The sequence below is a fragment of the Paroedura picta genome, chromosome 4, assembly GCF_049243985.1.
Source record: "Paroedura picta isolate Pp20150507F chromosome 4, Ppicta_v3.0, whole genome shotgun sequence".
NCBI classification, from domain to species: Eukaryota; Metazoa; Chordata; class Lepidosauria; order Squamata; family Gekkonidae; genus Paroedura; species Paroedura picta.
In genome coordinates, this window is record NC_135372.1 from 51,649,465 (window position 1) to 51,674,572 (window position 25,108).

Consider the following 25,108-nt stretch of genomic DNA (forward strand, 5'->3'; position numbering starts at 1 on the left):
TCTCCATTTCTTCCCCTTCTATTTGCCAGGAATTGAGAGGGCCGGATGCCATGATCTTTGTTTTCTTGATGTTGAGTTTCAAGCCAACTTTGGCACTCTCCTCCTTCACCCGCATCAACAGGCTCTTTAGTTCCTCTTCACTTTCTGCCATTAGAGTGGTATCATCTGCATACATATTTAACTACTATGCCACAATTCCCAAAGGTCAGTCCTCTCCCACACTCAACTAACATTCCAAACCACAGGTTCTTGACACCCATCTCTCCACACCCACGACCTCATTTGTCATCACACCACCATAGCCCCCCCTCCCCGCACAATTATTATTATTATTATTATTATTATTATTATTATTATTATTAGATTTATTACCCGCCACTCCCTTGCGGCTCGTGGCGGGTTACAACAGTACATATGTACAACAGTAACCGTGGCAGGTTACAATGCACATATTCAACCTCATGCCCTTACAGATTGGACAACCCCTCCCCTTCCTCTTCCCCATGCCAAGCTCTCTCTATCTTAATCACTCTCTTCCTTTCTACCTCCCTCTCTCTTTGTTATTTTCCTCCTGTACAACGTGCTTTAATTCTAATCTTTAAACACCCCGTGGCGCCACGGGCGCCACGGACTAAATAATTCGTTAAGCCCCCTTGAGGTGGGCTTTGTCCATGATGAGGAAGGGTCCGGGTTGGACCCTTCCTCACGACAGACAATCGGAGGGACCAATCGGCAGGCGCAAAGCGCCTGCCGATTGGTCCCTCCGATTCCCAGCCTGAGCAACTGCGAGCCGCGCACAGCGCGGCTCGCAGTTGCTCCCGGCCTCTCGCCGTGTCAGGCCACCGCCCGAGGGAGCCTGCCTGCCTGCTGCCTAAAAAAGCCTGCTGCCGCCGCCGCCACCAACGACGACGCCGACCAGCCCGCCGCCGGTGAGTCCTAGCGCCCGCTGCATTTCCCTGCAGCGGGCTTGCTTACTAGTTTCTCATAAAGTAGACCTGTCAAGCTGTTAGGTTTAAATTTCAGCAATCTATTTCACTTCCTTTCAGCTGACCCTTTTGCTTCCCTCTGTTTGGAAAGGGAGAAGTGAAACAGGTCAAAGCAGCTAGTTTGTTTTGAGTCCTTTGTTTCAGTTGAGTTTTATGGTTGGATTCAGGAACATTCTGAACCCTGTATTGAACCAGAATTTCCCACTTTCTACCCATCCCTATGCCCTTATTTAATCTTCCTGGAATATTATGTGATTTGGCATGTGCTTGTTTGTACTATAATCCCATCAGATGTGTCTGTTTCAGTGTTACCCTATATTAATTTGATTAAATAAAAAACAACCTCTTGCATGTAAAGAGCTACTTGCATGTAAAGAGCTACTTTTCTGGTAATAGGGTGGGACAGAACCCTTTTTACTTCGGCAGACTTTCTCAGCCAAGGTTTCCTGACAGTCCTGAAAGGGAGGGAGTAACTTTTTAATAAATATATTTTAATTTAAATGTGTTTGATGTGGTCGACCATGATTTATTGGCCCACCACCTTGCTGGATCCAGGATTCAGGGGACAGCATTTCAGTGGCTGTGCTCCTTTTTCTGAAACTGGACACAGCGGGTTGCTGTAGGGAAGGCTTTATTGTGCCCCTATCGACTCCCTTGTGGGGTCCCACGGGGGAGGCGATACTCTCCCCCAGATCATTTAATATCTTTATGTGTGCTCTAGGACAGCTGGTGCAGAGTTTTGGGCTGGGGTGTCATCAATATGCAGATGACACCCAGCTCTATCTCTTCATGGATGGCCACCTGGATTTCCCCCACAGCTGTGCTTCTCAACCATATTCTGCATGATTGCACTACTTCTGGAAATTCTCAAAGCCTGAAGAATGTTCCAGAGATTTTTCAACAGTAAAAAAGTTGAGAAAAGTTGCACTACAGTCTCATCAAGTTTGAGGTGTGATTTGGATACTCTTGGTTGGCAAAAAGATTGATATAGGGACAATGTTGGTAGCAAACTAGGGGGTGACCTGAGATACACAACTCAACTGGGACTAGAACAAAACATTTTTATCTTTTTGATAGTTAGCAAAGTGATGGGTATGAGGGGTCAGGCAGAAGTATCTGGACAATGCTGGAGAGCCATGGAAATAAGGCCAGAGTTTGGCTGTTGTTCATGTAGAGTCGAGGCTGATCTGAGTGAAATTTCAAAAGTAGTTTCTGATAAGACATTTACCTGTCAAAGAAAAAAAGAACCAGTCCCACTGGCCACACTGTTAATACAACTCCTTTATTCTCGTATATTTATGAATCTGACACATCTTATCTCAGATTATAATTGGTTTTAGTGTATTGATTTAGCAGGGGAAGTAATTTGTCAGTAAAGGGATCCAGCATGTTCCTGGGTGTTTTGATATGGATGTTTGTGTTAATATTATTGTTTTAGTGTTGGCATATGATTCCTGTGGTGACCAAGGCTGAAAGATTCTCTACGGAAGGCTATCTGATGAGAAATTCAGAGTGATGTACTTCCAGAAACATTTCTATATTATGACTAGAAAGGTGTAAGTACACAGAAATGAGGGTGGCAGAATCTAGCGAACTTAATGTGTGAAAGAGAAGGAGGGTCTTGGCAGAGAATCACAGTGATTACACACTGCCTTGTACCACTTGTGGCTGGTGCACATTCCATTTTAATAAGCGCCATCCCTACTGCATGCGGAGTGCATTATTCATATCAGTGCCTCTGTCACTTTACAAACACATCCAAGGAGCTTGTGGTTTAAACTAGACAAAGAACATAAGGGGGAAAAATGTCAAAGCGCATGAAGGGACCGAAAAAATGGAGCTACAACTGAGAACAAAAGCAGAGCCTAAACATTTGTGAAAGCCTGAATCATCATGTGTTTCCTCTCTCTCTTTTTTTGGCTCATTCCCTGCCTGCTGTGCTTCAGAAGTCCGTGAATGAAGTCAGAATAAAGAAGACAGACCAGAGGAGGTTGTATACTTCTAAATGGAGAGAGGGAACACTTGAGATCAGCTTGTGTGTGTGTGTTGTTTTCTCCAATTTAAATAGAAGATAGCCTGTATTCTTGTTTTTAGCAATCTTTCCCTGCCCCTTTGTTATAATTCAATTCTAATGCATTGCTTAGGGATCAGAGTTGATATTGAAATACCAGAGGCAAACTCAAAAACTTGCTTAGTATTTTTGTGATTTTTTTGCTTATTTTTAGTTGACCCTGGTGAAAGCTTTTGTAGGCAACCTGCAATTTATGTCAAGGTAAGAGCAGTGACAGCTGGATGTATTGGGAGTGGGTAAAAGCCTTCTAGTCTGAGGGTTATTATGGTGCCTCACTTTTAATTTCTTGGGCAATGGAAGGTGGGAGGGTTTGGGGCAGTGATGAGGAAAAAGTTTCTCAGCATTCTGACCATTAAGGCTATATGCGGCCTGGGTCCTACCTATTTCAGGGATCACTTATCTACCTATGCCCCCCGCAAGGCTCTTCACTCTGTGGGTATGAATTTGCTGATTAGGGTCAGGGCCTTTTTGGGCTTGACTAGGGCCAGGGCCTTTTCAGCCTTGGCCCCAAACTGATGAAATAAGCTACCAGAAGAGCTGAGGGCCCTGATGGAACTATCTAGGTTCTGCAGGGCCTGCAAGACAGAGCTCTTCTGCCAGGTGTTTGGTTGAGGCTTACAATTGCCTTCCCTTCCTCTCCCCACAACAGGCTGAGAGAACTCTGAGAGAACTGTAACTGGCTCAAGGTCACCCAGCATGCCTAATGAGTCTCAAAGCAGCATATAGTTGCCTTCCTTTCCTCTCCCCACAACAGACACCCTGTGAGGTAGGTGAGGCTGAGAAAGCTCTGAGAGAACTGTGAGCGGCCCAAAGTCCCTCAGCAGGCCTCATAAGTGTCAAAGCAGCATGTAATTGCCTTCCCTTCCTCTTCCCACAACAGACGCCCTGTGAGGTACATGGGACTGAGAGAGCTCTGAGAGAATTATGAGTGGCCAAAAGGTCATCCATCTGGCTGCATGTAAAGGAAGAGCGCATAATCACTCCTGGTTCTCCAGATTAGAGGCCGCAGCTCTTAATCACTACACTATGCCAGTTCCAATTAATGCTTTTGTTTGCAATCAAGGGGGAGAAGCTGTACAGGAGGCCAAGCCCTCATAGTGCTGCCAAATGACTTAGAGACTTCTTTCAGGCACAACTAGTGACTTTGGAGATCGAGAAGGTAATGATACACAAATAATCAGTTATGTATTCGGTGGTTGCTTGCAGCCTAAGCATTGGGATCCCCAACTTGCAGATGGCACTGGAAGTTCTCCCATAATTACAACAGATTTCCAGTTTCTGTCGAGTAAATGGAGGAAGATTCAATGGCAGCATATCCCTCCTGAACTCCCTTCACAAACTCCACCCTCTAAAGGTACCACCTCCTAAATATCCAAGAATTTCTCAAGCTAGACTTGGCAAGCCTGCTAAGAATATAAAATCCTGCCTAAAGCAGCCTATCTCATGGGAGGGTCTGGAGATCTCTCAGAGTTAACTGATCTTCAGACTAAAGAGATCAGCTCCCCTGGAGAAAATGGCTACTTTGGAAGGTAAACTTTATGGTATCATACCTGCCTGAGGTACCTTCATTCCCCAGGCTTTAGTCCCAAATCTCCCGTCTGGAGCTGGCAACCCTAATCCTGACCCTAAAGAAATGCTGAGCACCTCATGGAAAATCTGAAAGGTTAAAGTGAAATTCCTTTGATTTTTTGTTCAAGTTGTAGGCTCCAAATTTGCCTTGAAATTACTTTAGATGAAACTCAGGAGGCATATATGGGTATTTGATACTGTCCTTCCCATGAAGAATTTCAGCTGTCCTGAAAATTAATCACACATTTCCTCCAAGGATTAACCACTAAATTTGCCTTGAAATGTGGTGCTAATACTAACCATCTCTGAATCCTCTAGATTCACTTCTCACACTTTCCCAGTAGGGAACATTTGAAAGTTAGAAATCTACATTTTCCTAAAAACGTTGTCCTTGGGATTCTTAATCTGTGAAATGGTAGATTTGTTTAGGTTATTGTGTATATTATTTTAGATATACACTTGTAGGCAGTGAAAGGATAAAGTGAGGCAGAGCTCACTTGAAGTTAATACCTTGTTGGCTGACACACACAGGCTGCTCCAATTCTCTTTAATTAGTTCAGAGTTAAGTGACAAAGTATTTAATCAGCAAGCTAACAAGTGCTGCAGCAGATTGCTCCATGTGTGTGCATGTATGAGAGTGTGACAAAAAAGGTAAATAAATTACTTTCCTTGTTTTAAATGTAATGGAATCTCTAATTTTATTACCCAGGCAATTGGCTGAGAGGGATTATAGAGTAATAAACCGGATTCTTTCCCCTGATTCCCCCTGTCTAATAAGGTGTTTTATTAAAAACCAAACCATTATAATTTAGCTCTCTGTGCTTATTGCAATATTATATAGTTTCCACAAAGTAGGAAATGTTCTTTAAAAGGAATCTCCTGTCAATATCCAATGGTAATAAGACCTACACATGCTTACAAATCCCCAAGTGGTTCATGGACAGATTGATTTGGGTTTATATTCCCATGTGATTTCTCTACCTGCTCTTGCAGTTTACTGGATGGGTTTGGGTAAATATCTAAGCCACTCCTATAGCTAGAACTTGGCCATTCATGAATGGTCAGAATATAGTAAAGTAAAACTTTTTAGTGTAGTGTAACAAAACAGGCTTTTGATAGTGGGCGCTGAGGCAATGACTGCTGCTCTGGGTCAGGGGCCGAGTGACAGCTTGCTGCCCCTCAGAGCTCACAGCCCCACTTCTCTCATAGGGTGTCTTTTATGTGACGAGGTCAGGAAGAAAAGGCAGTTTTAACCTGCTTAGAGACAACTGAGGCCTGCTGGGTGGCTGTGGGCCATCCCAGTTCTCACAGACCTCTCAGCCCCACTTCTCTCTTAGGGTGTCTGTTATGGGGAAAGGGAGAAAAGGTGATTTTAAACTGCTCAGAGACAACTGAGGCCTGCTGGGTGAATGTGGGCCATTCCAGTTCTCACAGACTTCTCAGCCTCAAGGTGTCTGTTATGGGGACAGGAAGGAAATGTGATTTTAAACTGCTTAGAGACAACTGAAGCCTGCTGGGTGACTGTGGGCCATTCCAGTTCTCTTGGAGCTCTCAGCCCCACTTCACTCACAGGGTGTCTGTTATGGGGAGAGGAAGAAGAGATGATTTTAAGCTGTTTAGAGACACCTGAGGCCTGCTGGGTGACTGTGTGCCATTCCAGTTCTCTCGGAGCTCTCAGCCCCGCTTCTCTTATAGGGTGTCTGTTATGGGGAGAGGAAGAAAAGGTGATTTTACACTGCTTAGAGACACCTGAGGCCTGCTGGCTGACTGTGGGCCATTCCCAGTTCTCTCACAGCTCTCAGCTCCACTTCACTCCCAGGGTGTTTGTTATGGGGCAAGGAAGGGAAGGCGATTTTAAACTGCTTACAGTTAAAAATCGCCTTCCCTTTGTTGCCCCATACCAAAACTATAGCTAGAACTTGACCATTCACGAATGGTCAGAATATAGTAAAGCAAAACTATTTAGTGTAGTGTAACAAAACAGGCTTTTGATAGTTCACCTGGATAACTCTCAACCTAAGTAAAGGTATCAATCCTTGTTATGCTAACACAGAAATATTCCTGGGGCATTTGGATATTGTAATAAGGAAGATATCTGGAAAATTTTGTCTGCAAATGCATGCAAGTGTTATGAACACACAGAGTGTCCCTGATAAACTCTTCTGGTTGAACCAAAAGCTCCTAATTTTTCTTAAATATTGCTTTGGTGAAATTAAGCATCCATGTCCCAGAAAGTCTGCCAGTCTTTTCAAACATACTTCAACTTTTTTCTTGAAAGTTACAGACCACCATCTGAACTGCTCAGAGAAGAAAAAGGAAGCCCCACTAAGACAAAATATTGTTATTAAGAAAATCAAAGCAACATGAATATGCATTTTAATAAAGAATTCACAGTTTAGACAGCTTGTTCATTTAGTTTTTTTAAAATGTGTAGTAATGTGAAATATGTCGGCGTTGTATAAGTATTAAAGATTATATTTCTTTCTGCACCAATTTGTTTTTTCGTCTGAATCTTTCAATGTCACAGAGTGCTGGGTATATATTAATGGGCACTTGCCTTTGAAGTCTCAACTTAGTGATGAAACTTGCAGAATGACCTTGGTGGGTCTATATCTGAAACAAACCTACCTCACAGGATGTTGTGAGGTAAAAATGGGATACTATGGCATATGCCTCCTGCTGAAGTTGTAGGATAAATAAAGAGCAGTAACAGAGGCAAAATTCAGGTTGCCTGGCTAGATTTTGCCTGACATCTGAAAACATCCTCAGAGAAAAATGGGAATCAAAACCTTTGTTGCTGTAAGAGCGGAGACAGGGTAAAGTAAAAAGCAAGGCTTATAAAACAGACCCTCAACTGTGAGGGTCAGCAGATGTACAGCCTGTGTTCATAGCTGAAAAGTTCCTGGCTTGACAGGTGATGTCTAGCACAGTATATATTAAGACACAATCCTTTTGGATCTGGAGCATTCTTCCTTCATTTGAGTTATTCCTGGAACACTCAACCTTTTAAGACAGGCATTGATTTTGTTTTGCCGAAGGCGCTTATAACCTGTCTCTATTTTGTTACCTTTTGCCACACCGCTCATTGAAAATAATTGTGTTTTTAAAATGATTTTATTTACTATTTAGAGCAGCAGCTTATATCTGCTGTGTGCATGGGATTACTTTGCCATCAAAGTTAACCAGAGTCTGTGAGCAGATGACAATGGAATATGGTACTAATGACTGTATGGTATTATTTTCTTCCAGATGCTGAGCTAACACCTGTCAAATACGCAGAAGGAAACACAGTGTCATATCAAAAGGATGCCCTTATCTACAAAGAAATGGCAAATAGGAACCAAAGATTTCTGGGTGTGAGTTGAACCAATGATCAAAATAGAGCATTTTGTTTGATGGGGGAATAGATCTGCATTTTTTCAATCCAGGACATAATTACTGTTAAGAGAACAGCTGGCTATTATATGCTGCCAGTATAAGGAATCTGGTAAAATAAGAACTGAGCTGATTTTTTTACTTAGTAAAAGATGCATTTGAAATGGAAGGAATTTCCATGGCCTATGCTAGTTCCCCTTATTGCAAAAATCACACTTCATTCAAAATTTAATGGTGGCCTTTTTAAAGCAACATTGCTCATCCTTTACTAGGATTTTGCACCTTTTAAATCAGTGGTCCCCAACCTTTCTGAGGCTGGGGACCGGCAGGGCATCGGGCTGCGCCCGCGTGGACTACGCCCGCAGGCCGTGTGCGGCCCGGCCCTGATTCCCTCTCCACGCCCTCCCGCAGTAAGAAGCTTCCCAGGCCGGAAGCTTGTGGCCTGGGAAGTTTTTTACTGCGGGGGGGGGGGGGGAGAGGGAGCTGCGGCCCGGCGCCATGGCCTTCGCGGCCCGGCACTGGGCTGCGGCCCACAGGTTGGGGACCACTGTTTTAAATGATCTCTTGGACCTATTATGCATGGCAGTAGCTCTGCTGGGCTGCTGCCATGTCTTTGCAATGGGGTAGCATGTCCTGCTGCATCTTGAGAATGCATGGGGGACAGAATCCCCTGGTGCACATGGACAGCCCTGACGTAGCGCACAAGCACACACAATGCTGGGGCTGGGAGAACCCAGTGTGCTGCACGGCACCAGTGGGCAGGGGATTGGGGGGCACACAATGGCAGGGGAGAGGCATGCTGCTCTCCCACCAAGGTGGGGGTGGGGGAGCACCCTGTCCAACTCCATGACTCCACAGAGCTGACAGGGGCGTGTGGTGTCTGACTATGCATGGGGCTGGCGCAAGAAGGATGGTGCCCACAGTATTGTGGTGAATGTGGGAATTCCTGCATTTGCATACCATAGTCTATAATCGGGGATTAGTCCTGCTGTCCTGCTGACGCTACCCTGGACTACCCGCCCTGTGCATAATCGGTCTTGGTTGTGCTTGTGACTCTTCCCTTCATAATTGTGGACTTTTAAATGTTGTCACACATGGTATGTATATTTAATATACTGATGCTATTATTGGCCTTAATTTGTGATTTGTGTCTTTCTGAGAAGGAAATGGAAACTTGGGGGTGGGGAAAATCCATTTGTGAGCCTGATGGAGACTGCTGAGTGAGTCATTGAGCTTAATAGGTTTTAATACTTCCTCTGATGCAACATAGTCATAATGAAGTGAGGTTTTGATTCAAATTTAAGGGATGAACCTGCCCGTACTGCCCTCCTCTCAAGCCTAGTCATGGGCTCTAGACACAGATCTGGCTGTATCAACAAGGACTGGTGCATGGCATGGTCTCCTTCTCCCCCTGTCCCACAAACAACAACTCCTCCTCCTCCGTTCCTTCTCTGTCCTGACCTCTCATCACCACCTGTCTGACACACAACTCCAGAGTCACCACTGCAACCACCAGCAATAGGGTGATCAGCTGGGGTGCAACCATCTTGTGCTGCTTTTGGGACCCCACTGACTTCTTCTGGTCTCTCCCAGGTCTTGAATCCCTGAACAAAGTTGGAAGGGTAACTCCTTTCTTCATTTAGCCAAAATCCACAGAAACAGTATTTTCATAAGGGTTTGGCAAACTTATTAAAATAAACACAACTAGCTCCTATTCTGAGATTTCTTTTCCAGAACTTCTAAGCTTTGTTCTGAGATTTCTTTCCCAGCATATAATCAATATTGTTTTTATTCAATATTGTTCTAAATGTTTTTTTGTACCTTTGCCATTCCCCTCCTCTTCTATGTGTACCGCCCCAAGATGTCACAGTGAGGGCCGGTATATAAATTACGAGCATAAATAAATAAATAAGCTGTTCAGTTAGACTAGGCACTTCATTTAAGTGGTTATGCAAGTTCCCATGCTCTGGCATTTTAATGCTAAAGAGTCTCTTTTGTAAACAGAGTTTGCTTTTCAAAGATGAATTCATATACAGCCTCTCTAACTCCAAACATCCTGCTTTTGCTGTTTGCATTTGCATGACTCTCAAAACATTTCATCAAACTTTTGATCAAAGCTCCTCTTGCCTTCTTGTTATCAGAATCCCAGGTCCGTTGTTTTGCCTGCTGGCCATCTCCTGGTCATGGGTCTCTAATGTCATACCACAGTGCCATCTGTAGCAGGTTGCTCTTCATTCTCCCAGATCAGGTAGTTCCCTTCAATAACCCTATCCTGTAGGTAGTTATGCTAAATATCAAGAAACTGCCACTTTCTGTTTCCTCTTCTCTTTGCCTATCAACGAATTATCTCATTTTGCAGCCTGAATGCTCATCCTGGGCCCATAACCCTATTGGCAGAGTTTAAATTTGTAGAATGCAGCATCAGGATGCATAAATGAATAAAATAGGGGGTTTAAAGATGAGAAACAACTTTCTAAAGAAGGAGATTAAGAGAGAGAAGATCACAACAGTCTAATTGTTCTGCATTTATTCAGTCTGTTCTGGAGGCAAGCAAGAAGCAAGTGTCCAGAATGACTCATTTGAAGACTTCCTACTCCTGGAGATTTGGGAGTAGAGCTTGGAGAGAACAAGGATTTCAGTGGGGTACAATGGCACAGAGTCCACCCTTCAAACCATCCTTTTTCTCCATGGGAAAATTCCACCTGGAGACTGGCATCTTTAGTCTCTGGTTAGAGCAGAATTTGGGGAAGAGAGGGATTTCTGTAGTTTGGAGTTCAGTTGTAATTTTGGAAGAATTCCAGGCACCAAGTGGCTGTTGGCAAACATATATATATATAGTGATGAGCTATATTACCCAGGTCTCACCTGTAGGCTGGCATTTGTATGCCAATTAATATGTGTGTGAAGTGCCTTTAAGTTGCAGCCAAACTTATAGTGACTCCAGCAAGGCAAGTAAGAAGCAGAGGCTTGCCCTTGCCTTCCTTTACACAATCTTCCTTGGTGGTTACACATCCAAGTACTGATCCTGTTTAACTTCTAAGCTGTTTCTGAAGCTGTTTCATGCTGCTGTCCCTCCCATATTTATTACTAACTAGCTTCAAAGCTCATTCATAAGAACAGGCTTTGAAAGGGTCCTCTCTGTCAGCTTCCCGGCGGCTTGCCAGGCCGCCATGAAGCACTGAGGGCAAGGGGGGGTGGCGGAGTGTGGGAGAGGGAGCGCTCCCAGGGGCCTGGCAAGCACACCCAGAGCCTCTGTGAGGCCCCGGGAAGCGCTTTCCCTCCTGCCGCTGGATGACCTTCTGGGGGCCTGGCAAGCAACCCCGGGGCCTCTGGGAGGCTTTCCAGGCCTTTGGGAAGTGCTCCCTCTCCCCCCCTGCAGCCAGATGGCTTCCCAGGGGCCTGGAAAGCACACCTGTGGTGTCTGGGAGGCCCCGGATGTGCTTTCCAGGCCCTTAGGAATTGTTCTCCCCCACGGCCAGGCCTCTTACCTGGGGCCCTGCATGTGGAACAGTGGAGTCACAGACGTGCCTGGCTCTAACAGCCAGGCATGTCTGTGAGGCAAGGGGTGAGGGCTTAGTGAGGGAGGGTGGGAGCTGTAGGGGCAGGGCCAATCCAACTTGGCCCTATTCCACCTCGGTTCAGGGAGGGCGGGACCTGTAGGGACAGGGCCAATCAGGGTGCAGCTGGCTGCACCCTGATTGGCCCTGGAGAGGCCGGACTGCTTGTCCCCCAAGGCTGTTTCACAATGATTAAGAGGCACCAAATGGATAAGATAGTGGAAATATAAGCAAATTTGTTCCTTTCCAAGTCCAATAATTTCAGTCAATTTAGTGTTGTTTATTTACTCAGAGAAGAATGAACCTATTTCATTTGGAATACTTACTTATCCATGAATGTAGACAAGGGGGCAAAATGAATAAATGCCATGAATTGGTGCTGTCTACTGGCAATGATGAAAGCAAAAAGTAGGTTTGGCACAGGTCTATTCATATCCTACAGAACATTCTGTGTTTTTAATGACTCTGGGCAGTTTGGCAGTGTGTAGTAGTTAGCCTTATTCTCCATTGTTCATGCCAAGCTCTTTGTTTCCAATTGATGCTGAAATGCTCAGAGTTTGCTTACATGGTTAGTTGGCCTTGAAAAGACAACCACTTCACTTTCTTCAAGCTCCTATAAAAACAGAAAGGAATCACTTCAGCACACTGACAGATTTATGGTACATTCCTAAATAGATTTATACCATTGACTCCAATGCACTTAGAATGGTATTACTCTGGTTAGGGGTGCACTGCTATTGTAGAATTAACTGAAACCTCAGCCAACAAGTAAAATTACAGACGCATCCACTACATACATTAAAAAATACAGTTGGGTAAAAAGATTTTGAAAGTGTAGTTTATGTCAATATGACATAAATCAACTGCTTTCATTGCTGGTAACAGAATCTATTTATTGATGGTGAACTAATTAAAAACCTATACTTCCTGAGAAATCTCTGTTGAAATCTACTATTTGTATTCCAGTCAGCTTTCCAAACTGGAAGCTTTATTAGCTGAAAATCAGAGGAAATGCCACACTTAGGGAGAGCTCTTGGGCTCATTCTTGTCCATCTTGCGATCATATGGATATTAGAGTAAATCAGCTAATTTTCACTGAGATACAAGAGTAACATTACAGTGGATTTTAAAATTTGTTCCTCTTTAAAATGGATGCAGTTGTGTATTGTGGAGTAAACATTCATTGAAGCACCCTTCTGAAACCTGTTCTAAAATAGTTCCAACTATACAAAGCAGAATCTGTTACTTCTGAAAGGCACTATGCAATAATTGTTAAAAAGGTAGTTTTAAATGGATTTAATTTCAAATTAATTCTCCCAGAGATAGTGTCTTAGAGAGTGCAGGAAAAGACTGTCAAATAGCTTCAAGAGCAATCCAACAATGCAAGTTGTTGGCTACTTTGTGGATCAACTGATTAGTAGGACTTTCTTCTAATCACATTTCTCCTGATGAACCCATGCCATGGGAGTCCTTGTGGAGTTTTCCTGTTTAATTCTTTAAGGAGATTAAATCCTGGAGCTCTACTAAACCACATGTTGTTTAGACTTCTGGCTCTTCTTGCTTTTCAGGCAGCCTTTTGATAACTGAAAAATTTGGTTTACAATATACCTTTTCCATGCATATACTTAGGATGTTTGCAAATAGGGATTAAGGGGTGCTGAGAACTTGGAAATTCAGTTCTGTGGTTGTTCAGGATAGAGTAGTCTTCAAACACTGTGGAAGAAGCACCACCCTGGAGGCAGCTAGGGTGTTAACCCTTTTTGTGACTCCTGATGGGAGGAGTCAATTTTGACCCTGTCTGACTTACAGAGTAGTTATTATCTATGTTTATTAAATAACTCTACTTATTAGCTATAACCTAAATAATACCCAAACCAAAATGAATAGAATGATGAAAAATGCAGAAAATAAATGGATAAAACAATAGAATCTGAGGTTTAAAAATTGCTTTATAGGTAACACTTCAATATAGCAACTTTTCTTATGCTGGGAAAATTATGAGCACAATAAGTACAATACATGTAAGGATGTCAAATGAATCATTTTCAAATGACCAAAGCAAATTCTACAATCACCACCATATCTAGAGTCTTCTTCAGTGGTCACCCTTTGATCCCCTGCATGTATTTAACTCTGTTTTCCCTTCTTGTAAGGACCACTAGTCATTAGAAAGCATCTATATTGCATGGCTTGGTTCATCTTGTTCAGGCAGGCATGCTAAGGCCTGGAGGCCACTTGAATGAGGGATGGTAATTTCTTAGCATATTCTTAGCATATTCTTCAAACTCCACACATGAATGACTGGTCTCCATCAGATGGAAGTATTCTAAAAGAATTTTACAGATTTCCCTCTTGAGAGGAGCATGACAGACAGCAACCTGGAACTTTGTCCATTACTCTGAGGGCCATTCCACACCCAGAAAATATAGTGAAAGGCTTAACTTTGTCTGACGTCATATTTTTTGAACTTTGAATGATGCCATCAGCATCCAGTGTCCCAGCAGCAAACCGGCAGCTACATCCTCAGTTTTAAAGCTGAAAAGTGGATTCCCCCAACTATATAGCATGAGTGAGAGGACAGCAACCAGCAACCACATGCTAAGGAAATGTGTGGAGGTGAAATAGCACTATCTCTGCCTCCAGCACCTGCCCTTGCACCCGTATCCCAATCCCTTCTCATAGGGACAGGGCTTTTTTTTTTTTGAAGCAAACTGCCTGGAGCAACGAATATGTGTTAAATCGTCCAGCAAAAAAAAAAAAAAACCCCTTCAGTTAACACATAATTTATTGGTTATTCCCGGCCCCAAGGAAGCCCGCCTGGCCTCAACCAGGGCCAGGGCCTTTTCGGTCCTGGCCCCGACCTGATGGAATGAGCTCCTGGAAGAGCTGAGGGCCCTGTGGGAATTACCAGCATTCCAATAAGATGGAGCTCTTCCACCAGGCTTATGGTGAGGCTGGGCGGTGAGGAGGATCAGCCCCCCCTCACAAACCAGCGGTAGCAAGTGCCAGCTTCTCTCCTCCTCCCTGCAGCTGAGGATGCGGAGACTCAAGGATTAGGACGATGCCATCAGTTGTTGTTTTATTGTCAGGCCCTTTAAAACATGGAGAAAGAGGATTGGCTGCCTGGCTTTATTGACAGGGAGAGGAGAGGCGCGTATATAGCACATTTCTCTTTCCCGCCATTTCATACAGGCATGCGGAGTGCAAAGAAGCGCAAGAATGCAGCAGAGGAAAGCAAGAGAGCCAGGAGGTGAGGAATGGCCAGAGATGCAACTTTTATAGCATTACTATAAAAATCTATATTCATAAAATGTGAGCAATACGTGCATACATAGGGATACGTACATACATACTTATTTCTGCTCACTCCTTATCAGTTCTTCCTTCCCTAAATAATAAAAGTATCTTTCTAGAAGATAGTTTAACATGGAGGATTGTTCTTTAGAAGTTGCAGGCTGCCTTGTCAGGACCTATCTTAAAAATTTCTTTTCTACAGGACAACTTTTCTGCCAAGCTTGATGCAAGTCAGTTTCTGAATCAGAAGTTTGAGAAAGGTAAGATTCCCATCAATTCCAATAAGTTTTGATCATTTGCCAGCAGTAGCTGCTGGGCCAAACAGCAGCTTATGTGGTTTCAAGTGCCTCCAACTGCACCGACAGCCAAAATACCTCTTGAGTTATAAAAAAAGAGTCATGTCTAAGGCAGCCTTTCTCAACTTTTTCTCCTGGTGAGAAACCCCTCATACATTCTTCAGGCATCAAGAAATCTCAGAAGTGGCATGATTGTACAGAATATGGTTGGGAAGCATAGCTATGTACTGGGGCCCCCTCTCCTTTCCATGCCCTGCAGGCCCATCATTGGCCATTTGGGGAGGGGGGGCAGGTCAACATGACCATATATGGTCATGTCACCTGATTAACATTTAACCAATTTAAAAAATATATTTATGATTCGGAAAACCTTTATTGGCATATATTCTTAAAATTAATTCCACCCATTTGGGAAACCCTTCCAGGGTTGTCAAAAAAAACCCAGGGTTTTGTGAAATTCTGGTTGAGAAAGCCTGGTCTAAGGGGTGCTCAGTTGGTCAACAACTGCCTATTGTGAGCAGAACAGTGCCATGGTCACACACATAATTTGGGACTATAACAGCATCATTTGTGTTCTCTGTGAGGCAGCAACTCTGCAAGGTCTCAGACCCAGAAATGGCTTTCTACATACTTCTACCTGAGAGCCTTTAAAAGGAAATCTTAGGAACTGAACTCAAGCCCTGCTTTGAGGGCTATCACACTTCTGCTTTAAAAATTGCACCCAAAAGGGCATCTAGTTTGTCACCTCTGTTTCTTCTTGTGGGAAGGGAAGCTTGGACTTCACTTGGTAGGGTTATTTGGGCCAGATACAATTTCATTGGGTCTGCCAGGTTGCTATGCCTGATTCAGTACAGCAGTGCATGTACACCTTTGGCATGAGCATAAAAATAAGAACATTCCTCTTGCAGCATGATTGATGTTTTTGTGGTTGGAATTTTGAGAACTTAAGAGTGCAGAGAAAAGAATAATGGATATGGGAGTATGTGAGTCATCTGTTTGAGTTCCTGGAAGATTTACCTTTTTGAAAGCTTCCTAGCATGAATGCTGGCTCAGTGAGACTGTAGATGAATCCTCCCACGCAGATGTTTATTGTGATGTGTTCTTTTCTTGACAGTTTATTCATCAGGGCACTGGTTGTCTCCTACAATCCAGCCTTACATTTGCTTGTAGCCATCAGACTGAATAATGCCTCCGTCACTCAGAAATTTGGTTGCGATGATCTTGCTTGGCTAGCTGCGCAATAATATAGAACTGGAGCACTCTTGATGCTACTGACATTGGTATCTAAGTGGTGCTATCATCTATCTCTCACCGCTACCGCAAATGATAATATCTGATATTCAATCTCTTTGCAGGGACATCAAATACTTTTCAGGGAAATGTTTTTCAGGAAATAACGATATAGCTGAGCTGTTCCAAGTACCTCTAAGACAAATGTTACCAATCTACTCCCTGACATGGACATATTCAATTAGGTGCCATGTAATGTTAATGATGATTACTTGAGGTCAGACCTAAGGCCAATCAGAAAGTGATTGATCCACATTTAGGCTTCACAACCTCCTCATATCATGTCAGGGAAGATGAAAAAGCAGATCAGTCAAGGATAATTGTCAAATGTTGACAGATGTTTCTTGATAATGATTCTTTCCACAGCCATAGCCCACTACCTTGTGACACTATAATATTGAAGCATTTTTTCACAATCCCAAACATGCTGTGTAATGTGTGTAATTATCTGCATCAATTAACCATAACCATGGCAATCAGTGTCAATCAGACGTCAAAATAATTTCTGAATGGGTGGCTTTGTGTACTAACTCAAGCATTCCTTTAGGTGTGATGTATGTGTACCATATTTTAAACTAAAATTGGCTCCTAAATCATCACAGAACTGCAGTATAAGATTGCAGGGATTTCATGGTAAGAGGGCATGATGCACACAAGAACAGTAGCAGATTCCCAGGTCTCATTCTAGGGGATTTTACCCCTATTACCAGGACTTTCTCTGTTGTTATAACATATAGATAATTTTTGCTGAATCATATGCCATTTCTCTAGCTCTCATTGATTAAAATGGACATTCTGAAACCTCATAACTGGGCTGGGTTGAATGACAAGGAGAAGAAACAGTGTGAAGCAGGAGAGGCGGTTCAGAGGCTCAATAGCACATCAGATTTCCTTCTATGTAATATAAAAAGTGGCCATTCAGTATAGTTGCTTAATATTGCTGAATACTAAAAGTACTAAACATGACAAAACAACAACTTGTTCAGTGCTAAGTGATGTGAGAGTCCTGCAGCATATGTTAGGGAATGGGAAAGTAGTGGCAGGGGATTCCCTCAAAACAGTAGAAGTTTGTTGGGATGTGGGCAGTGTTACCTGCTGGCATTAGAAGTGTATGACAGCAGGCTAAAAGTCTCCCAAGTTCTCCACTTCACTGCTCCTCCACCTTACTCCTTCCATTATCAGAAGCTAATGTCTGGCCTATCTTCATAGGCCAGGTTCTAACCCCCTTTTAACTTCTGTCCAATTACTTGTACTGTACTCATGATGGGATCTGATCCCATGAGAATCTTCAACTTACTTGGGGGGGGGACTTACCTGGAGAAAGAAAAAGGCCCAGGCCTTGTTGCTGGTGTCACACAAGTAGTGCCATCTCACCAGTGATATGCGGGTGATGCTCTGGTATTTGGTCACTGCCCCACCCCTGCTTCTATCATAGAGTTTTTTGCTCAAATATCTGAGCGACTTTTGGATGTCACTTTTTGTGTGGTGATGTTACTTTCTGTGAAATGCTAGCAATAAGGCCTGGGCTTTTCTCTTTCTCGGTGACGAGGGGGGCAGGGCCTGTCAGCAGGGGACCCTTGCCTCCACCAGGGGGGTCTGGAAACCCTGTCCTGCCACCATGCAATCTATCCCTCTCTTCACTTTTTGTTGGCCTGCTTCCCTGTTGGCCTTGAATGATGGTTTAAAGGGTTGTTTCAATTTGGCGTTTGGAAGGTCAGTTTGATTCCCCCTCCTGTCATCAGGGAAAGGACCTGCCTTGTTTTCAGGATCCCAATGTCAGTTCGCCTTTCCTTGTAGCATAGCCACCAGTTGGAGAGCAGAGCTGGTACCCACCTCCCCAGTTTAGAAGTGGGTCCTAGTGCAACAAGTTTGAGAGCTACTGTTTTAATAAATGTTTACAAAGGGGGGCTCGAGAAGATTACCGTATTTGCCGGCGTATAAGACGACTGGGTGTATAAGACAACCCCCCAACATTTCCCCTCAAAATATAGAGTTTGTTACATTACATTACAGTACCTGTCATTGTCACCATTGTCTGGCCATAGCACGACCGCAGCGTCTCCGGCCCACCCCTGCATCTCCCTGTAACAGGCACTAGTGTGCAAGTGTGCATGTGCGAGCTCTGAGTAGACAAGGGGTGGGCTGGAGCACCGCTGCTTCCCGCAGAGTAGAACAGGCCGGTCCCACCGAAAAGGCTGGCACTCCTGTCTCACTGCTGATGCTCGCCACAGCCTCGCTGATGAACTGCCGCGGCCACGTTGGATACCACGCGATACTGGATGGTATGTAGAATGAGGTGGGTGGGCATCGGGAGGCCACTATGGGCACCGGGCGGGCATCAAGAGGCCACTATGGGTACCGGGCAGGCATCGGGAGGCCACTATGGGCAGCTATGTCTATCCCAACTGAAGTGAACCAGGCGTATAGGATGACCCCCCCACTTGGAGGCATGTTTTTCAGGGGGGAAAAGTAGTCTTATACGTCAGCAAATACTGAACTGAATTTTTGATCTGTAAACTTGCAAAAGAAAAAAAAATTGTGTGTCGGGGAACAAACAAATCTATCAGACTTTCTGAAGTTTGTACCCCTCTAACCAGGTGATGCTTTCATACTCCTGGGATGATCCTTCCAGATTTTATGATGTTTTAAAAAGGCTGTGCAATGCTAAAAGGCTAGAAAACATGCTCTGAAAATTGCCCTGTATGATCCTCCATTTTTTTTTGCATGAAGTTTTGGGGAAGTCTACGTTACATCCAAATCATGTATAATTTCACATGGCATTCTTGTATTTCTTATTTGACTCAAAAACCACATCTTAGAGATCTCTTTCAGCTCTTCAATTAAAAAAAACAAGCAGTGTGATTTCCAATTTTCTAGGTTTATTTTTATTTATTTTTGCATATTTACTTCTGATATCCATTAGGTAAGTAGCTAATATTCAATCAAGACATTTTTGCATATGTCTATATCAGTGCCAAATTGCTTTAATAGTCCTCCTCTGGGAATGTTCGGACCTGTAGTTGTGTGGGCTGGGGTGGCTACAGATCCCTAACAGATTCATGAGACTTTTATCAAATTGCAGTCTCGGATTCTTCAGGGAATAAGAACCAAAGTGCTAAAAAGTGATATGTTTGCATTATGTATAGCCCTTACCCCAGGCAGTCCAGCCTGGCCTGATCTCGTCAAATTTTGGAAGCTAAGCAGGACTGGTCTTGGCTAGTATTTTGATGGAAGACCTCCAAGGAATATATGTGCTATCAAGTCAGAGTTCTTTTGTTCTCTCTCTCTCTCTTCCTTTAGGCATATATAGGCTTTTAATTGAAACTTTTGACAAAGTAAATTGTAGTTTCTGGAACATGACATAACTATATTATAGGGGAAAGAAAGGAAAGAAGTTACTTGGACAGGAAGTAGAGCCTTCTTGTTTAAAGGCAGTATACCCTTGAATACTAGACAACAGGTAGACTAGTGTGGCCTTCCTAGAAGCATTTTGTGGGCATTGATGAAAACTGGAAACTGGGTTTAAAAAATCCTTGTTCTAGAAAGAAAGAAAGAAAGAAAGAAAGAAAGAAAGAAAGAAAGAAAACTGTTGAGTATATAAAGAGTGCTAAAGAAGGCAGTTTCTTGAAATTACTAGTGTCTGTTCTTTGCCTGGCAAGAGCCATATTTCTTGTTGCAATAAAAGGGAAGAATACAGACCCTAGAGAACAAAAGTGATTGTAACTGTATTTAATATGGCTATTTGCATATTCTAGATGATAAAAAAGATCAAATGAGGTGTTCCTTGGATCAGTATAAAAGGATTTTTCAATATTGTAGTCATTAATTTTGTATTTTCCATAAAATACTCAGAAGTCAAGACAGTTTATCTTCATGCCAAGGTCTTGCTAGAAATTAGCTGTTGCCCTGCTGGAAGGATTAATGCTAATGCTGGGGAAATGGAATCTGATAGCTTGTTGGAAGACTCTGTAGTTTGTGACAGCCACCTGTTATTGGAGCCCAAATAATAATAATAATAATAATAATAATAATAATAATAATAATAATAATAATAATAATAATAATAATAATAAATCAGTTAAGTGGAAGCTCACTAAAAAGGTAAAGAAAAAGCCTGCAAAACATGGAGCTGTTCAGATCCTTATAATTTTATGTATCTTTTTTAAAGACTAGTTTCAAAGGCTCGGACACATTAAAACACATAAAACTGGGAATATATAAACCATGCCAAAAAATTAAAGCCGCACTCCATCCATGCCAAACATTGCTTGTGAAAAATGCTCATCCTCAGATGTAGAAAGGGAGACCAGAGTGTGTGAGTGGCCTGATGCAAATAGACATCTAGCCATGTGCCTTAAAAGTTAGTCTTGACTAATGAAGTCCTCACTCTGACTTCTGTCTCTGCTGAGTACCTCAGTCCTGCAACTGCAGTTAGAAGGATAATATCTTATATTCTAATAGCAAAATTGGCCACATCTTTGGATGCTTAAATCTGGTGACTGAAGCTGTGAAGGGGATAAACACATCTCCCTACAAACCTGAAAATGGCCCAGATTTCCAGAAAATGTGAACTCTAAACATAAATAAAATTTAGTGGTTCAAAACTATCCAAAAAATGATAAAGAAACACACGTAGTTTTAAGCAATGAATTCCCTCAGTGCCTGTTGCTAGGCAATCACAGTATTCCAAGCTTCAGTTTCTGTGAGTAAAAAGACAGGAGGTTGCAGGACCCTTTCCAGGTCCATTTTGGCCTTTGACAGAGGAGTCACTGGGTCCAGGTATGACCAGGGTTGCCAGCTGCAGGTTGTGAAACTCCTGGAAATTTTGTGATGACATTTGAAGAGTACGGGGCTTGAGGAGGGGAGAAGTCTTAGCATGATATAATGCCCCAGAATCCATCCTACAAAGCTGCCCTTTTCTCTAGTTCAGTTTTAATTTTTTTGGGGGGGGATCTTCAGGTCCCCCTGGAGGTTGGAAAACCTAGGTCTACCAGCAGCCTATGGTTGACTTGCTACTGCCTGACTTGCACGATTCAAGTAGGCCTGGATGCTTGCTTTTTTTCAACAGCAGACACTTTTTTTCAACAGCAGACACCCTAAGAAAGCCAGTGCAATATAGCATTTAAAGCTTTAGAGCAGGATCTGTGGAGGCCTAGGTTCAGATCCTCATCTTGCTGTGGAAGATGATTGGGTGATTTTGGACCAGTCACATACTTTCAGCATAGCCCACCTCACAGGGATGTTGGGTAGATAAAAAGAAGTAATAATGTAAGCTGCTTTGGTACCTATTGTGGAGAAAGAAAAACACACATATTTTTTCTAGGTAGAAGCTGCAGATTGATGAAAAGCTTGAAACAGAGGGGACAGATAATAGGCTGGCTATTGAGGGGAAGGAAATAGTGTTGGCATGCAAACTCTAGGTTGGGAAATTCCAGAAGATTTGAAGGGTGGACCCTGAGAAGGGTGGGGTTTGAAAAGGGGAGGGACCTTAGACGGGTATAATGCCTCCAAAGCATCCATTTTTTCTAGGGGAAGAATGCTTACTGACTTTCAGATGAGGGCTAGGGATCACCCAGAATTACAACTCATCTCCAGATGACAGAGATTAGTTCCCCTGGAGGAAGTGGCTGCTTACGAGGGTGGAGCCTATGACATTATACCCTGCTGAGGTTGCTTCCCTCCCCAAACCTCACCCTACCAAGGCTCCATCTCCAAAGCTCCAGGGATTTCTCATGCTGAAACTGGAAACCCTAAGGGAAATTAATCTCTATGGTGTGATTCCTGGAGAGCTGTCATCACTCCTGCTGCGGCTAGGGGAGAGTGGGTGGCTGAGAGAATGATGAGGGGGCAGAAAGAGAAAGTGATGGGGTGGGAGGCAGAAAGAGAGGGAGATTGGAAAGCATGGAGGAGAGAAAGAGTAAGGAAACACGTAATGGGAGGGAGAAACAGTGTGAGACAGAGAAATAGGGGAAAGGGGAGGAAGCAAAGGTGAGGGAAATGGGACAGCTGCTCCTGCAAGTTTCTTGTGGCACTCTGCTTATACTAACTTTATTTATTGGGGAAAGTTTTTAACAAGATATGAGGCATTTTCATCCTATCAGCCTACCAGGCAACTATTGCCCACAACTAAAGATGGATTGGAATTTTCAAAGTTCTTCCAAATACCATGGGTTCCAAGTACCAACCCAACCCAGGTAGAGGCTGGAGATCTCCAGGAATGTTGCTGTATGGTCTGTGCTAAGTAAATGATAACTTTCCTGTTTCCCCTATCTTACTGCATAGATCAATGGACCGCAAGAATATTACAGGGAGGATTGACGTGAGGTATTGCGATGGGAGGGTGGAATCAGTGAATATTACCCCTCGTATTTAGGATCCAAGCCTTAGTTTCAAATTGGTTATACTCAATTTATTCTGATGTCTATTTGAATATTCACACTTTGATATCTTTCATTTATGTACTTAGAGATTATATGTCCTGCTTTTTATGATCAACATGGCTAACAAAAATAATTTTGAAGTATAATAAAGCACGTCATAGCACAGCGAACAGTTTGATGTCTCACAGGGAAATGGCAAGCTGGCATGGCAGTTATTTCTTTTTTAAAAATCAAATTTGCCTAGCAGTTCTGTTCACTAATATTTTTACTACAAATTATATGGTGAGGTGGGGGCATAGGATGGAGATGGTTGTAATATCATATTGTATACTTCCAGGAAAAGAAATTCTTTATGGCACAAATTGTTCCATAAGCAGAAAAATGCTACCAAGCAGTTTTCCTCGATATACTGAACATGTTCACAATAATTTCCATGTAGAATCTTGCAAAAGTTATGAGCCTATAGATTGCTGCAGCATTTAGTTTATATAGCAACTTTAATATCCTATTGGACTGCATTTTCCTCTTACATATGCAGAAGGGCTCATAATCTAATTGTGGGATATGCAAGAAATGGTCATTGTGAATGGATTTCCTGTTATTCGGAGAAGCTAATGTGAGGTTTAACTTCCACTGCTCGGTCTTCTCTTGAACTGCTTTGTAAAAGAAAAAAATGGAATTAGTCATAAAGCTCTCTTTCTCACACGTACACTACATTTGCATTAAAATACAACTCATTATAAACTTTCAGGAACTTTAAATTCTGATTAATGATTTGCCAGTAAAATAATACAAAAAAAGTTGCCAATAACTGTTACATTAAATAATTAAAAACAACTAGGTGTTCATTGACTTGACATCTCTTGGAATATCAGATTCTGGTACCTGGGTGGGGACTGAAGGGCAGAAGGCTGACCAGGGAATAGACTCCATAGGGAAGCCAGGGGCTGGAGCTTAGTGCAGTATTTTCCTGGAGGCTTCAGTTTTGGAGCTGAGCACTTGCATGTCTAAACCTTGGAGGCCTGTGAGAAATATATCTTCCCCACTTCTCCACATGATTCCCACTCTTCCTCATAAAGCCTGTTGGGGGACCTTGGGCCAGTACAGCTCTCTCAACCCCATGTACCTCATGTACCTCACAAGGAGCCTGCTGTAGGGGTGAGGAAGGAAAAGTGAGTGTAGGGCTCTTTAAAAGTCCTTAAGGTACAGAAAAGTGTGGTATAAAAATCTACACTTCTTCATTGATAGCAACAGCTACATTGACTTGCAGGTGGGCCCTGTGGGCTAGGAATAAGGCTCGTACTCAATTTTGTGCTTTTTGGCAAACAGGCCACAACTTTATTAACCATCTGTTGGCTGGCACCATCATTCACTGGGTCATCCGACCCAGTTCCCCAATCTCAGCAGCACCCTGGAGAACCCATCCTGGTCCCCTTGCTGCAGGGCATCCCCCAGTAGAGAGAATCAGTGAATGGTTCCGGAGGCATAGACCTCCTTCTTTCCATCCCCTTTCATCTACTCTACTGGTGTAATTCTTGGGGCCTTCCCATCTGGCTCGGCCCTCACCCAACTGAGCCTTTCCCATAAAGGCACCTTATCTGGGGAGTCCTTGAACTCCCCCCTCCAAGTTCCTCCCCCATTTTAGGCTCCTTCACCTTGCCTCCCTTGCAGTTGTGACAATTAAGAATCACAACCCAGCAGAACAGCAGTTGAACAATTCTTAACACCAGCATACCCCCCAGAACATAACCAGAACCATAGGGTGGGTGGGAGGGAAGCCCTTCACTCTGCTGCCATGGGAGAAGATGCCGGCCCCAGCTCACATGGCACCTTATAAAGAACCCACATGCCCAGCCTCTCCTCCCAGCTGCAGGACACACTCGCCCTGCCTCCCTTTCCTGATGATCGGCGCAGAGCGCCTTCCTCTTCTGCCCGCCAACTGCTGTCAGCACCACTTCTCTTACAGGGTGACTGTTATGTGTAGAGGAAGAGAAGGCGATTTTAAACTGCTTAATGACACCTGAGGCCTGCTGGGTGACTGTGAACCATTCCCAGTTCTTTCAGACCTGTTATAGCCCCACATCCCTCACAGGTTGTCTATTGTGGGGAGATGAAGGGAAAATGTGTATGTAAACTGCTTTGTGACTCCTTTTGGTAGTAAACAGCAGGGTACAAAATCCATCTCTTCTTCTAAGGGGTAACAGTGAAAGAAGCATGTGGGCACATAACATATCAACAGTAAAAAAAAATGGAGACAGAAGGAGTAGGGCCACAGAACTGGGAGCAATTG

At 43.3% G+C, this 25,108-nt stretch overlaps 1 protein-coding gene across 12 annotated transcripts in view; it reads left to right on the top strand.

The window, feature by feature from the left end:
- Nucleotides 1-25,108, top strand: part of LOC143836782 (uncharacterized) — a 112,437-nt gene that overhangs the window by 60,726 nt on the left and 26,603 nt on the right. For 6 of the 12 annotated variants that reach the window (XM_077336295.1, XM_077336301.1, XM_077336303.1 and 3 more), the window contains exons 2-4: nucleotides 7,876-7,982; nucleotides 14,751-14,808; nucleotides 15,055-15,112. In XM_077336295.1, the coding sequence (XP_077192410.1) occupies nucleotides 7,933-7,982; nucleotides 14,751-14,808; nucleotides 15,055-15,112 (166 nt within the window). In that variant the 5' untranslated portion in view covers nucleotides 7,876-7,932. Of the gene's footprint in view, nucleotides 1-3,211; nucleotides 3,259-5,237; nucleotides 5,278-7,875; nucleotides 7,983-14,750; nucleotides 14,809-15,054; nucleotides 15,113-16,262; nucleotides 16,852-25,108 lie in introns of those variants that run through there. The other 6 variants (XM_077336294.1, XM_077336306.1, XM_077336304.1 and 3 more) reach the window with 5 other exon arrangements.